The sequence below is a fragment of the Odontesthes bonariensis genome, chromosome 14 (assembly GCF_027942865.1).
Source record: "Odontesthes bonariensis isolate fOdoBon6 chromosome 14, fOdoBon6.hap1, whole genome shotgun sequence".
In the NCBI taxonomy this organism is placed as follows: Eukaryota; Metazoa; Chordata; class Actinopteri; order Atheriniformes; family Atherinopsidae; genus Odontesthes; species Odontesthes bonariensis.
Genome location: NC_134519.1, coordinates 30668221 through 30682614, shown reverse-complemented (window position 1 = coordinate 30682614; position 14394 = coordinate 30668221). Strand labels below are relative to the sequence as shown.

Below are 14394 nucleotides of genomic sequence, written 5' to 3'. Positions count from 1 at the left end.
GAGAATCTAAGTTTCACAACTTAATGTTGGCAACTTAGTACAAAGCTCTGTGTTTGTGATTTATTTTTTTTTTTTCTCAGCACAATTGGTCTTTATTGGAAAGTTGCTTGACAGGAAATGAGAGCGGGAAGGGGGGGGGGGGGGGGATTCAGCAAAGGGCCCCAAGTCGGGACTCGAACCGGGGACAGGTGTGTCGAGAAGCTTGAGCCTCTGTATATGGGACGCCTGCTCAACCTGTTGAATGAACCGGTGCCCCGTGCATTTGTGATTGATCCAGTTCAATTCAGCTCTGTTTGCCCTATTGTGCACTTCATTTGGTGACTATTCTAATTTCTCATGTTGGACTGGGTGGTTAACACATTTTGCCTTGAAGTGATAGACTCGGACTGCAGATTTCCTTCAGCTTTATTCACAATTCAAGTTACTGATTATATCAGCTATATGAGAGCAGTTATAAGAAACTGTGTCACCATTGAGTACTTCAACCACCAGAGGGCCATGACGAGACCCGTTTCCCCGACTGTAAATAACAGTGCACACTCTGGTAATAATGCTTTAATAAATTGTGAAAAAAGAGACAGATTACTGGGTATGATCTGAATTTCATGGCCTCATTAAAACCACCTCAGAGTTAGAGAGGGGGTCCTCTTTTTTCAGACTTGAAGATCAATGCCACCATGTGGTGGGAAGGTGCCTTGAAGCACATATATCCCCCTGGGGACAAGATGTTCCGTTCCTCTACACCAGTGATGTCCAAAGTCGGTCCTCGAAGGCCGCTGTCCTTCAGGTTTTAGATGGTTCCCTGCTTCAACACACCTGATTCAGATGAAATTGATCTCTTCAAAAGAATGTAAAGTTCTGCACAAGCCTGCTAATGATGCATTGATCTAAATCAGGTGTGTTGAAGCAGGGAAACATCTAAAACCTGCAGGACAGCGGCCTTCGTCCACCGGATGTGGACATCCCAGCTCTACACCATACAACTGACGGAAGCACTCAGTTGATTGTTATCAGTGTGCTATACTGGGAAGGAATGTTCCCCATACCTCTGCTGCTACGAGACATCGTCACTCACAGTCCCCCACTTTGATCTGTCAGATACGATGATGTCCAATGTCAGCTACGCATCCCACAAACACAAAAATGAGGATTTACTTGGTGACACACGCCCATCAGGTCAGGAAATAACATACAAGAATGTCCATTTCAGCAGTAGGTACTCACTCATTAGTATTTCCCTCACAGACCACAGTATGTGACCCCCAATGAGGAGTTTCATAACCCAAAGCTGTAAAAAAGAAAAACGCATCAACCGCGACTTCACCCTGTACTAAATGTGTGTTCAATTTAGATGAGGCGTCACACACAGGGCCCTCCTAAAGTTTTCCTCCCTAACAAGAGTTTTCAACAGGCCTCAGCCTGGAGGAATCTCTCTCTATAAAACACAGACTCTGTATGGACTCAGGGTTACACCCTTGTTGCTTCACCAGTGGCTTCAGACGGTACAAAAAACAAAACACATGCTCCATTATTAACAGGATCATACTGTGTAGCAGTATGTGTCCACGATACAAGCGTGGTACAGTCTCTGCTCTGGCCCAGTATTTCAGTACTTAAACTCACTCAGATGCACACACATCAACTTTCAATATGATTCATCATTTAAAGAGCCAGAAAGACCACAGTCGGCCACAGGATTTGGTAAATGCTTACAAGGCAAGCTCTTAACTTTAAAATGTAAAGTTTGTGGCACTGATGGGAGGTCAGACATTAATGATGTCAAAACGGTAGTCAGTCACCATCAATCTGCCTGTTCAAATCAGGACTGTTGCATCTGTTACACACATGCGTGCACATGTGTGAGTTCTTGGTGTTTCTCGGCAACCATTTATCCGATCCACTTTCGAACTTTGGATCTGAATTGCAGGGGTCCAGCAGAGGGGCAGTGTTAAGAGGGACGACGGTTCTGTTTTTCTGAGTGGCTTTTATGTTTTTGTGCAGTTGTTTTCAGCTTCATGTCAGTCGGTCACAGACTGGATCAGTTGGAAGGACGACCTGCTGTGCTGCAATTGGTTGCTTCCTTAAGTTAATGCATCAGTTATCTCTGTCGGTGGGCCTTCATCAGGAGTGTATCCGTGTAAACTGAACATCTATGTAAAATCAACAGCCACCTTTACTCTGGACAGTCCACATGTTGTGAGTACAGTGTGTTCTGTTTTCAAGAAAAACGCTCTCCACTGAAGAAACGGCCCCTACTTCTACTGTCTGTAGTATACATGGAGTCTGTGTCACAGAATAAGGGTGCATCCCTACTCACAAATCAGTTTAATTTCCAATAGCAATTCTCTTTTCAAAACAATAACATTATGTAAACCAGATTCCACCTACATGTTTTAGTTGGACTTATTCAAGTAGTTTGTTCTGTCCTATTCAAACTGCAAAGATAATCTTCCCATAGAAAACGTTGGTACTGAGAATGAGCTCAGTCTAAAATCATTCATGAGTGATAAAACTGCTGCAGATTCATTTTCAGGCATTGTGCTCTCAATCTGTTTCAACTTGAAAGTGACACTGTACTGGTGTTCCTCGTCTAATAACTCTGAAAGCCCTCACTGCTCTTAAAGTCGGGAGTCTGAGGCTTTTCCTCTGGAGGCTTCCCCTCCAGCTGGTTTCAGTGGAGGCAGCCTGGGAATAAAACATGAGGAAAACTGAGAACACTCATGCACTGTCACTGCAACATGTGACAGGTCAGCGATGGATCTGTAACTATGGAGACATGAAAACATCAATACTACAATAATTGTTCCTAAGGAGACAGATCTCCACAGGGACTTGAGCCAAGACCTGGAAGATGAACTGTGGCTCTGCTTCCTGGAGCCGCTGTGGGTGAGATGATTCTGTTAAATCATGATGGTTTGGGCAGATACTCATGACTTCAGCAGCAAATGTACTAGTTAGACTGCAGCACACAGGAATAACAATCAAGTCAAAACCATATTAGGACACCATCTGGTAATCCAAGAAGAACTTCCAAGAACAACTGGCACTGGGGAGGAGGAGGGGATTTTGGAAACAACATCCCGACTGAGTAGCGTTTTGGAGCTCTGCTTAGAGCAACACTCCTGACACATGTAAACTTGTCCAGGCTTTTCTGTTAAACTAAATCGAGCATCTGACATTGAACCAAATCTGGTTGAACGCACAGTATTTTCAGCATTACAAAGCAAACGCACTAAGAAGCTGATGTGTGCAAAGTCAAAGCTCAGAAGCTGACGGGCGGAGCTGAAATCAAACAGAATGCTAATGGGGGTTTCGACTTACCCTGCTCTGATTATGCAACCAGCACTTCTGTAAACTTCACCTTCACCATTAGCAAGACTGACATTTACACGCTCTGCGTAGGGTTTGCGGCGTCCTATACAGTGTTAGCTGTAAAATAGGAATGCCAATAAAAAGGTCCAGTAGAGGCAGGAAAGTATCCCCTTTGATGGTGCATGGACAAGTGGAGTAGTGGGGATGAGTAACTCATTTGGGAATAAAACAGTTGTCATTCCTTTGCCTCTTGTAGATCTGCTGACATATTTGAGAGGAGAATGTGTTCTTAAACAGAGTAAGAAGAAGGCTGCCTGCCTCAGACATGATAAGACATGTTCAGAGTTGGCAGGAGACTCCCGATCACGTGTCCAAGGAAAACAGGTGCATAAGTCGGTGCTACCTGCTCATTCGAGATGTTTAAATAGCTCAAATTTGGGTGAAAATTTGGTCTTTATCAAAGCAGGCCTTATTTTTCTATCTGGGTATATGGTATTGTAGATATACACATAGAAAAAATATATTGTTATTCACAGTCTAATGTAAATGTATCACCTTTCACTTTAAATCAGACAACTTCCACTGTTAAATTTAAACAGCCGTGCGTGTAACCGGTGCAAAAACTACAACCAAGGAGGCAACAAACCTCTCAGTCACTGTATTTATTTGTCAACTAAAAGGGTCTGGTGAGTTTTATTTTCACAAGTTTAATCTAATTGAACAATATGTAATAATATAAAAAGTAGTGGAGGTGAAGAGAATGTGTTGAAAACAAAGTATGACGAAAATAGGAAGCAGCGTACAGTGGGCTCAAATATGCAACAATGGTCTGTGAGATTTCTTCTTCAACATAGTTTTCAATATAGTTATACCTTTTGACAATTCATCAAAACCTGATAACCGACACAGTTGATTGCTCTTAGCCAGAAAAGTTAGATAAAATGTTAGTTAATGTGATACTACTCTTGTCTTTATGAGACAGAGGAGTCTGATAAGGTGAAATGGCAGCCCGTTTCACAAACTCCACTTCTTTACTGGGGCGGATGTAGCTAAGGAAGAAGAGTGTCCGTCGGGCCCGAATCCAAAGTTTGGTTGAACCCCGCGTTGCCTCCAATGTGGCCATCGGTGTGTGAATGTGTGCAACAGAAAAACAGTAGCACTGAGACTGTAGACTGAATGTATACGACTAGACTAAGAAATGCTGTCTAAGTGTGAATGGCAACTGTGAATGCTAACCAGCTAATTGAGCTTTCCAAAGCACAACTAATGCCTGGAATAAAATGAATCAAGATAGTTTGAAGAGGAGACGTCGAGGATGAAGAGCAGGAACAACATGGAGAAAAAGGTAAAAGAGGGTTAAACCATTTCTTCCCATGATCGTCATGGAAATGTGAGTTCACTGGCAGATAAAATGGACAAGCTTGTCCTCAATGAGGACAAGGCAGGAACATCAGGAAGGCAATATTCTTCTGCATGACTGCAGAAACAACACCTCTCCGCTCGGCTTTAAACCTATACGACAGACGGAGACTGCAGACAGAAGGTGAAGAGTAAAGGAGGAGGATTGCGGCGCTTGTTAACAACAGATGGTGTAAACCTGGACCTGTCACCGAGAAGGAGCATCTCTGCCCCTGTGATGTGGAACTGTTGGCTGTGAGTTCTGTCCATGTTGTCTACTGAGAGCATTCACCTGTGCAACCTCTGAAGATTTCTACAACACTTTCCCCTCTGCTACATTTCAACTTTCAACATGTTTGTACGCAGATTTATACTTTATTTTGTCATCTATCATAATAGTTTGAAAACAAAATACTAAAAAGTAAATCATTATTATTTTCTTTTTAAATCATGTATCCAATTACTTCTTGCCTTGGCGACTTCCTGAAGTCTTTGTAGGTTCATGACAACAGTTCCTAGCCAAATAGTCCAAAAATTTAGTTGAAAGGGCAATTAAGAAGTTAAAGACCTTGCTAGAAAAGAAAGAATGGGGTAACATATATATATATAAATAAAATAAAATAAAAACAGCTGGCATTTTTTGAGATTTTAAAAAAAAAAAAAAAAACAGGAACAGGAACAGGGACCAAGTGAGCCACGAGGGTGCCTAAGCTGATGACCCTCTGCAGCATATCTGACAGTTCTACAAAGGTCAGGCAGCACAGTCGTGTCCCTTTTCCATAAAAAACAAACCAGTAGGTCTGCTGACCATTTGGTCTGTTTCAAATGGAGGAATGTCAATAAGACAATTATTTCATTATAACACTGTAAAAGGGATCTGTAAGACATCCAAAGTCAGTGTCCTCTTCTGACATTTCACTTTCACAACCAATGGTTTACTCAGAAATGACCCCAAACAAACCTGAAAAAAAACATCTAATTACAGGTCTATGACACCAAAGTTCAATGCCAAGATCTACCAAACACACAGTCCCAAACAAATCCTTAGTTATCCTTGCTTCCATGGAAACAAAAGCAGCCTTGGCTCTCCTTGCCTCCACAACAACAACACTCAAAGAAAAAAAAGTGAAGCAACAAGACTTGCCATCATACTGGTTGCTCACATCAACTGAGGGGAGAAATAAGTCACAATACACACGGCATGTAAGTTCAGACGATGCAGACAGTGTTATCCATTTATTCACATCCAAACCAAAGCAGTTAAAGCAGCAAATTAACTGATTTGTCTGTGTGTGTGTTCAGAGTTCCTCAGAGGCTGGTGATGGTGTGTCAGTTGTAGATTTCTCTAAAAGCAGTTTCATTTCCTGTCACTCAGATATGGTTTCATGTGCCTCTTTTTTTTTTCTTCATTCTTTGTAAATGGTATCAGGTTCAGGCCTTTTCAAGGCATTCCCTCACTATGCAGACACACACACACACACACACACACACACACACAACATTTGAAATGCAAATGTAAAATTTGACAGAGGCAGTTTTTGAGATTGAACTGAAACCTGGTTTTACTTTGAATCCTGTTACAGACAGCATGCACACACTCTTCAGCCTCTTGGATCCATTTTAAAGCTGAAAGCTCATGGTGTTAATATCATTACTTGGATAGTATTGGCCATTCGTGTATAACAAATACCTTCTAGTTAACATATGATACTGCAATTCTTTTTTTTAACTGGGAGACAATCTCCAGAATAGAGTCCAGTACAGTAAACAACACTGAGTCAGAAGATCCGCCGGGTTGTAAATGAACACTCCTCCTGCGAAAAGTTACTCGGTAAATATCTCCTGACAGGCTGCAGAGCTGCTCACCCACAACTTTGATCTTAACTGATGTTCTTCGTGCGATTTGTTCAACTTCGATTTAACTGACACTATAGTAGATGACTGGATTAATTAGAAGGATGGTTTTGCTTTCAATGCTTCAGTGAAAAAAAATACGATAAGACCTGAGTAACGCATCAGCTGGGAATGGTTACATCTGAGATCGAGACTTTTCTACAACACGAAATCCAGACCTAGTCAGATGTTTCTGTGCTGCAATATTTTGATTTCATAAGCCTCAGTCCATACATGCATCAGTCCAACCCGTTTTCTTTGCATCTTTATAAAACGTAGCATATTTGGGTTTTGAACTGTTGGATATACACAAGATGCTTAAAAAAGTTTCACCTTCGATGGGTCATAAAACAATCAATTTCTAAAAAATATTTGCGAGGGCAACAGATTTAATAAAGACGTTATTACAGATGTAGCCTTAACCGCGTTAAATAAGAGACACTGTAAAGGGAGACGACCTCGAACAGAACGCTGAATAAAAAGAAGGCAGCTGAAAGAGGAGGAAAAAACTAACCAGGAGACAAATCCAGCTAATCATGTTGTTGCACTGATGAAAGCACACCTTTGAAGGCAAACGCAGTCTGAACTGCGCAGTGGGCGAGTTGTTGTTAACATGGGAGAAAAATACGGTGCAAGAATGATCAAGGTAATGACAAAGTTCGATACTGAACCTCCCACTTAAGTCACAACAGGTCACTCTGAATTTAGTCCTTTGTTGTTGTTTTTTTTAATAAAAAGGTCGATTCTGGTCATTTTTTAATCTTTTCAGAATCATAATCTGCAAATGTGAAAACATCTTTGTTATTTTCATCTTAAATAAACATTCAACTGTAAAAAGAAAGAAACCACTGACCAGAAAAAGTTCACATTTTCTCCCAAACTGCACCAGGCTACAGGGCCTTTTCTCTCTGTCACTGCAAATTCTTGGATAGGCCTGGCAGTTGTTTACCAAGTCCCACACAAAGGCAATTACATCTCCTCTTGTGCATGAGACTCTAGGTCCAATTTTCCTTTTTTTAAAGTAACTTTTAATATAAAACTTTTTCATAGAAACATCTGTTAGAAAAGTGCTGTATTTGTGCTTCTGTTAGTGAAACCAATGTAGCAGGTAATGATAACTGAGAAGCGTGACGGGGTACTTTTTGGTTGGCATCATTAAATGTAGGCGCAGTGTATTGACTTTAGCATTAATGATATGAACCATTTTCCTCTCGAACAATAAGCACCCCTTCCTTGTCACCAGGGAGTCGGCCTGTTTTTTCATTTACCGCACTTCCCGCCAAGCTTAACACCCTTTGTCGGTGCTACAAATGGCTAGCTCTGGGTCTTCTTTACTCAGAAAGAAAACTTTCCATACCACAGACATGCTTGCCAGCAAGCTGATAATTGGCCACTTCTGCTAACTGGCCAATCGATCGGTGTATCCCCAGCTAGTGTTGTGAAACCTTGCTCATGTGTATTATTAGTAGAATAGTAACACACACACACACAAAAATCTTTGACACATTTTTAAGCAGCCTCTCATCAGATTTAACTTTGGATTCTGCACATGCAGCTTTTAGGCTATGTCCTGATAATATAAGATTAGATCCTTTAGATTAGTGCCTGGTCTTTTTAACCCAGGATAACTGCCCAGCTGCATTTTTAAGTTGGCTGGCGAGTTTACGTTTAAAGCAATACTATGCAACTTCTCAAAAAGCCCATTATGGAGCTCCCCCTACAGGCTTGGAGGTAATGTACGGCCTCTCTCTTTCTCTTCCTTGCTTCATCAGTCAACGTCTTCTTCTGTTTCTTCGGTGCCTCTGCCATGATGATTGTACTGACAATGTTGCGCTAGCTTAGCCTTATACCTGGGAGCGTGACAGGGGTCTATTTGTTTTTGCGGTAGGTGTGCCAGAAAGCAAGTCGAAGTACTTCCGCTCAGCTCCCGGGCCGGTCCAGCAAAGTTACATAGCGCAGTTATTCCAACTCAGACCCCCGAAGGGCATAGGAGACAGGCCAATCGTAATATTAAAACTCATTCTAGCCGCACAATTTTTTTCAAGCTGTTATTTTAAGGTAGAAATGTTACATAGTATTGCTTTAAAGACTAGTTCAACTTGTTCATAATCTGATTAACTCTCTGACCGCTTGTGCTGCTTGCCTTATTGGACTCCCTTCTATTGTTCGTCTCTAAAATTCAAGATCGCAGAAATTAGGCTGGAACATAAGCTGATAGGAATGGTGGCCAAACTTATCAAAGTAACAATGAGGCAGTAAACAAAACAGAAAGCACCAGAGAGGCTTAGGGAAAATTACAGAGACAGACAGAAATGTTGGTGAGGAGGCTATTGGCCAATCCCGCAATCGCTGCCAGGCTTCGTTTCCAAACTCAATCCATGCACGTGTAGAAAGCAAAGCTCACTGCTACCGAACACTGCACACACAATGTTAAACTCTTGCAGGCCTGCCCAGTCCAATCCAGCAGAGTACTGTACCTATCACTGTGGGCCTTTGAGTCTCTTAATCTGCTTCCAGACTGGAAGGCCTGGTAGAAAGCCATGGAGGGGTTCCTGTGTCAACCATGTCCGAGGAAGAGAGAAGAGACAGACAGTGAAGAGCTGAAACAGTCAAAACAGACTCAAACTTTATTCCTAGAAATGCACCCTCAAACCCCCTCTAAGGACTCGTTAAATGTTGCAGTAAACTGTAAGTTGAGCCCCCAGTACAACATAAGGGACATTCAGAACAGTAAAGAGAACCGGATTGTGAAAGCGAGTCTTTATCTTAACACTGGAATGCATGCTGAAAGGCGGGGGCAGCTGCATAAACTTTAAGAGCCACCTCCCGCAGGCCATTTACCTACAGAATGTAGTTATACAAGTTATCTTATGTAAAATGAGCGAGAAGAGTTCGACATTAAATAAATTGCTTGAAATTCTCCTGCTGAAAAGCTTTTGAATCAAAAGCAAAAACAAAAGTGGACAGATTCTGTACCTTTAAATGAACAAGGGGAAGTTTTAAGATGTTACTTTTAAGAAGAAAAAGTTATTATTCAGAGCAGAGGAGTTTTCTACATATATGAGCCCACTTTGAGGTGATACCTGAAATCAAAATACTGCCACAATGTTGTATTTAACATTACCTCCTGTGCTACAAGGACACAGTGTTCTATGCAAAGGGAACGTATGTTGTGGGCTTGAAAGGAAACCCCCCCAACACACACACACACCCACTGTTGACCCCCCCACACACTCAAACACACACATTTAATGTATTCCCAGTTCATGCTTTACAAAACAAACTGGGTCACGCCCACATTCACACAAACTTAAATGCACGAGCAGATGCACGTACTCACGCACGCACGCACACACACACACACACACACACACACACACACACACACACACACACACACACACACACACACACACACACACACACACACACACACACACACACACACAGGGGAATGAGGAGCTGATTTACAGCATATGTGTGAATATCATAGCGGCCAGAGCTCTTTTCCTAGAAATCTCTGGCACAAACTGCCTTTGTCATATTACCTCATGACTAAACACTCTCGCTCTCTGCTACGGCTCTGCTTAATATTACTTTGTGGGCATCGGAGCAAAAGCTCCCCACATGCACACGTGTGGCGGGCGCACACCTCCACAGAGAGTCTGTCTCTCGGCTGAAACGCAGAGCTCTGTGCGAGTCTGCAGTCAGCTGAAATCAACTGAATCAGATGACTTCAAGTCCTCTTCGTGAACGAGGCAAGGACCCGAGTCATCGTTGCCTGTTTTCAAGTAGCAAACGCTCTCCTCTCAATGGCACCCTTTGTAAGTCTGAAACACAACAAGTCAATATCCGTTTATGAAAGCCTCTCTTTGTAAACCAGTGAGTTCAGCAAAGGCAAAAGTGCAGTTTCCTCCATAAGTCCCAAGTACACAAAACCTGTCGGATATGAACAACACAAGAAAAATCTCCCTTTTACCTTTACGTCTCTGGGTCAATGTGCACCAGCTAAACTGGGAAAAAATACGGTTTCACATGCTCAGGCTTTGCCACATACTGCCACAGCAAATGCATGACCTTGCATGACCTTTTGGCACATTTCTAGTGGTTGATGACACACATCTGGCTGGAGCATGAGACTCCTTGCACTCTCCCTATCCCTTCTGCAAACCAGTGCCTGTGTCATAGGTTCACTTACAAAATGCTGGGCCTCCTAATAAGTTAGCCAACTAAAAGATCTTATGAAAAACAAACAGCAACTCTTTCTCTGTGAAAAAACGTAATTCACACATTACAAACAGAAGCTGTAAGCTCAGAGACGTATAAGTGGCGGGTAAGTCTCGACCATGACACTAACGTGCAACAAAGGCAACTACAAATTTTTATTACAACATTATCGAATAAAAACTACAAGGCTGGTGTATTTCTACTGCAAACACTGCCATTCCACTCTACTAACTGCTTTAGTGAATAGTAATAAGGTTTAGGTATTATGCCACCAAAGTGGGAGAGGCAGGAAATAGACGGGTAAATAGGACGCAGTGGATACAGAGGAAAGAGGGAGAGCCTCAAACCGGGTACTGAAACTTCTCACTGTTATGCTCATTAGGTGTCAGTTTCTCATCCATACATCTACCATGGAGGTGAAGTAGGTCAAAATGATTCAGATTTCAGTGCTCGAGTGTTTTTTTTTTTTTTCCCCAGCTAGTTTTGGGTTGTAGTTGAGAATGAAGGAGGATAGTGACAGCACAATCATGGTGTAGACACCAGAGGAGGCACCGACTAGAAACAAGAAACTTTATCACCATAACTAAAAGTAGCACAGGAAAACAATCTCATTCTGGGCCAAAATTCTCTAAACTTCCCTTCTTTAAGGGGATTTACAAGTTGTGTCTGTGTGGAAATTGGTCGGTGACAAATCTGCTTTTAGGAATTTCTATATCTAAAACATTCATTTCCAGCTCAGGAGAAACAGTAGTCGCCTACCAATCGGAAGGTCCGATTATTCGAAGCGTCATTGGGCATGACACTGAACCTCCCGTTGCCTTCTAATGCCTCCATCGTATGAATGTGTGTGAAAGCATAGAAGAAAACACTGTATAGTACTTAGCACTAAAGGCCTTGGTATGCTACTCCGTCGCTATCCGTCAATCCGACTCCGTGGTCACGCAGAGGCTATTAAACCTTTCAAAGTTCTCCGTCGGGATGTCGGATACGCAAGGCAATTCACCTCCCGATCAGTAGGCATCGCTATGCTAGACGACCTAATCTTGCAACGTCTATTGTGAAAGTCGTTGATTGATTGTTTGTTTGTTTACCTTCCGGCTCTGTTCCACTCCTCACAGTGAACGATGGCGACCGAGAGAGAAAGACTGTTGTTGGAGTTGGAGCTAGTTGAAATTTAAATGCAAATAATTTTGACCAAGTGTTGACCGGCACACACTGGCGGTGTTGTTGTTCTGAGAGGTTGAGAGTTTATAAAGTGGTGTGACGTTTCTGCAGTGTGCAAGTTGTTGTTTTACGTGGAAGGTTTAGCACTTGCCCCTTGGCCACCACGTATTTGGCTAGCATGACAGGCTGCGCAAACAGCGCAATCGCCGCACAGGGAGCGCCGATTTGCACCAGTCTGTGTCCTACTGTCAGTATTTCACAACCTCTAGCAATGGGATTGCGCTTCAAATGCCCCGGAGTTCCCCTTTAAGACGTGCGTGTGAGTGAATGGGTGAATGTGGCAAATAGCGTTAAAGCGCTTTGAGTGGTCAAGTAGACCAGAAAGGCGCAATACAAGTACATTCTATTTACCATTTTACCATGACTAGTGGACATCGATGTAGCCCAACTACGTAAACTGAAAAAACAGAGTGATAATGATAGAAACTGGGTTAGCAAGTCCGTAAAAAGACTTCAAATAAAACTTTATGACATGGTTTTCCATCAGGATATGAATTGGCAAAGCAGCAGAAAAGCAGCAAGTTAGGAGAAAGATTTCAAACACAAAATCCAGATTTGGTCATTGTCTCAAGGCATTATCATATAAACTTCTCCTGATTATTATATAATCAAATGGGATACAATTTGGAATGGAAGAAGAAATCCTTTTCTGCATGAGCGCAATCATTTGAGTAGCTGAAATCACTACAAAATCTTCCAATACACAAATCTCGTCACTTTGTTTACGGTCCTCTAGGTTTTATCCTGCCTCTTTACTGCCATCTAACCCTAACCTCTTTACTGCCATCTTTACTTCCACCAAACTTGTACCTCAGAAGTGGGAAGTCGAAACTCTTCTGCTTTTTGTTTTGTTATTACAGCGAATCCTATAAAACTCACTCATGGAAGAAATCAGAAAACAATGCTCCATCTGTACTTTGAAAAGGAAATGCAACTTCTTAGTCGAGCAGAAAATCCCTCATTCCATTTCCAAAATTTGTAGGAAATTTGCAACTTCCCAAGTGACACCGATGGCGACAGAAGTACGTCCCTTTGACAGCACTTATCGTTTCAGTGTGTGTTCGTGATACAGTTTATCACTAAATGGAGAAAACCGATTTGAAGATGTGAAGTGGTTGCTGTTCTGCAGGCTTTTGTTTGGAGTTATGCTTCCTTTGTACTGTCATCTGGCCTGCCTGGCTTCCCAGGAGCATATGGACAAGCTGGGGACCAATCTGGGCTGGTCTGAAAAGTTACTGCAGCTAAGAAGCCGTTTTCAATGGTGCAGAGCCGTGCTTCAAATTCAGGATGCCTTTGCTGAATGCTCGGCTAGCTGACAAAAAAAAAAAAAAAAAAAAAAATCGCTTGCCCTTTTTAAAGTCTCATTACCTCCGCCAAGGAGGTTATATGATCGCCCGAGTTTGTCTTTTGCTTTGTCTGGATGTTCGTCTGTTTGTGCTGCAATCTTGCGACCTGCCACAAGGTGGCGCGACCTCAAGGTGCCAAAGCCAAACTGAGCCAAAGCCAGACAGAATGCATAGTGCGCGGATTGAATGCATATTGCGCGGATTTGCTGTAATTAGCACAACAAAAGATTGCAACGGCAAGCCAGTGTGCATAACTGCATATAGCGTGCCCAAAGCCAGACAGAATGCATAGTGCGCGGATTTACTTGCACGGCAAGCCAGTGTGCATAACTGCATATAGCGTAATGAGAACGGCGAACACTGCTTCCCGACAGAACATTATAATAATAATAATATTAATAATAATTAATAACGGCGAACACTGCTGTTCAATAATGAATAGGGAGAAGGAAATGCCTCTTCTGCTGACAGCGCCAAAGAACAAGTAGCCCACATCAGGAACGTATGTCCATACATGGCTCGCTATCCACAGGTAGGTTGGCGGTTGGCGGAGGTCTGCACTCTCTAAGTGCATTTCTAGTTGACACTGTGCATGCCGATACTGCGATAATGATGCATTTTCAATACATCCTGCAGCCCTAATATTTGGTCTCGTAAGACCGGCAAAGAAAATTCTGTACGCATCAGCTTATTGCTTCAACGTAATGAATTACATAAGGACAGAAGCAGGCTTGAACACAAAAAGACAAAAATATCTTCTACATTTTTTTACTCCACAACTTCTCTCCATCTTGATCTTAAAAGGTTATATAAAAGTGTACAACACTACCCATTTAAGTTCCCTTTAAAAATCCGAGAAGAAAAGAAGTCCAGCAATCTATATTTACTGGCAGTTGGATGTTTATGAAAGCCCTCAAATGTTACCAGCAGAAACCAGCAACAAGGTACAAAGAAAAACATAAAGCCTTTATTTTCAGTCGAAACATTAATCTAT

The 14394-nt window shown here is 42.2% G+C and overlaps 1 protein-coding gene across 2 annotated transcripts in view; it reads right to left on the bottom strand.

Moving 5' to 3' along the window:
• The window catches only part of LOC142399374 (TSC22 domain family protein 2-like), a 28082-nt gene that overhangs the window by 4859 nt on the left and 8829 nt on the right, over positions 1-14394 (bottom strand). Inside the window, exon 2 of one of the 2 annotated variants that reach the window (XM_075483995.1) lies at positions 9081-9155. The exons of the other annotated variant lie outside the window; for it this stretch is intronic. Coding sequence (XP_075340110.1) covers positions 9081-9155 — 75 coding nt within the window. The remainder of the gene's footprint in view (positions 1-9080; positions 9156-14394) is intronic. 2 annotated transcript variants of the gene reach the window in all.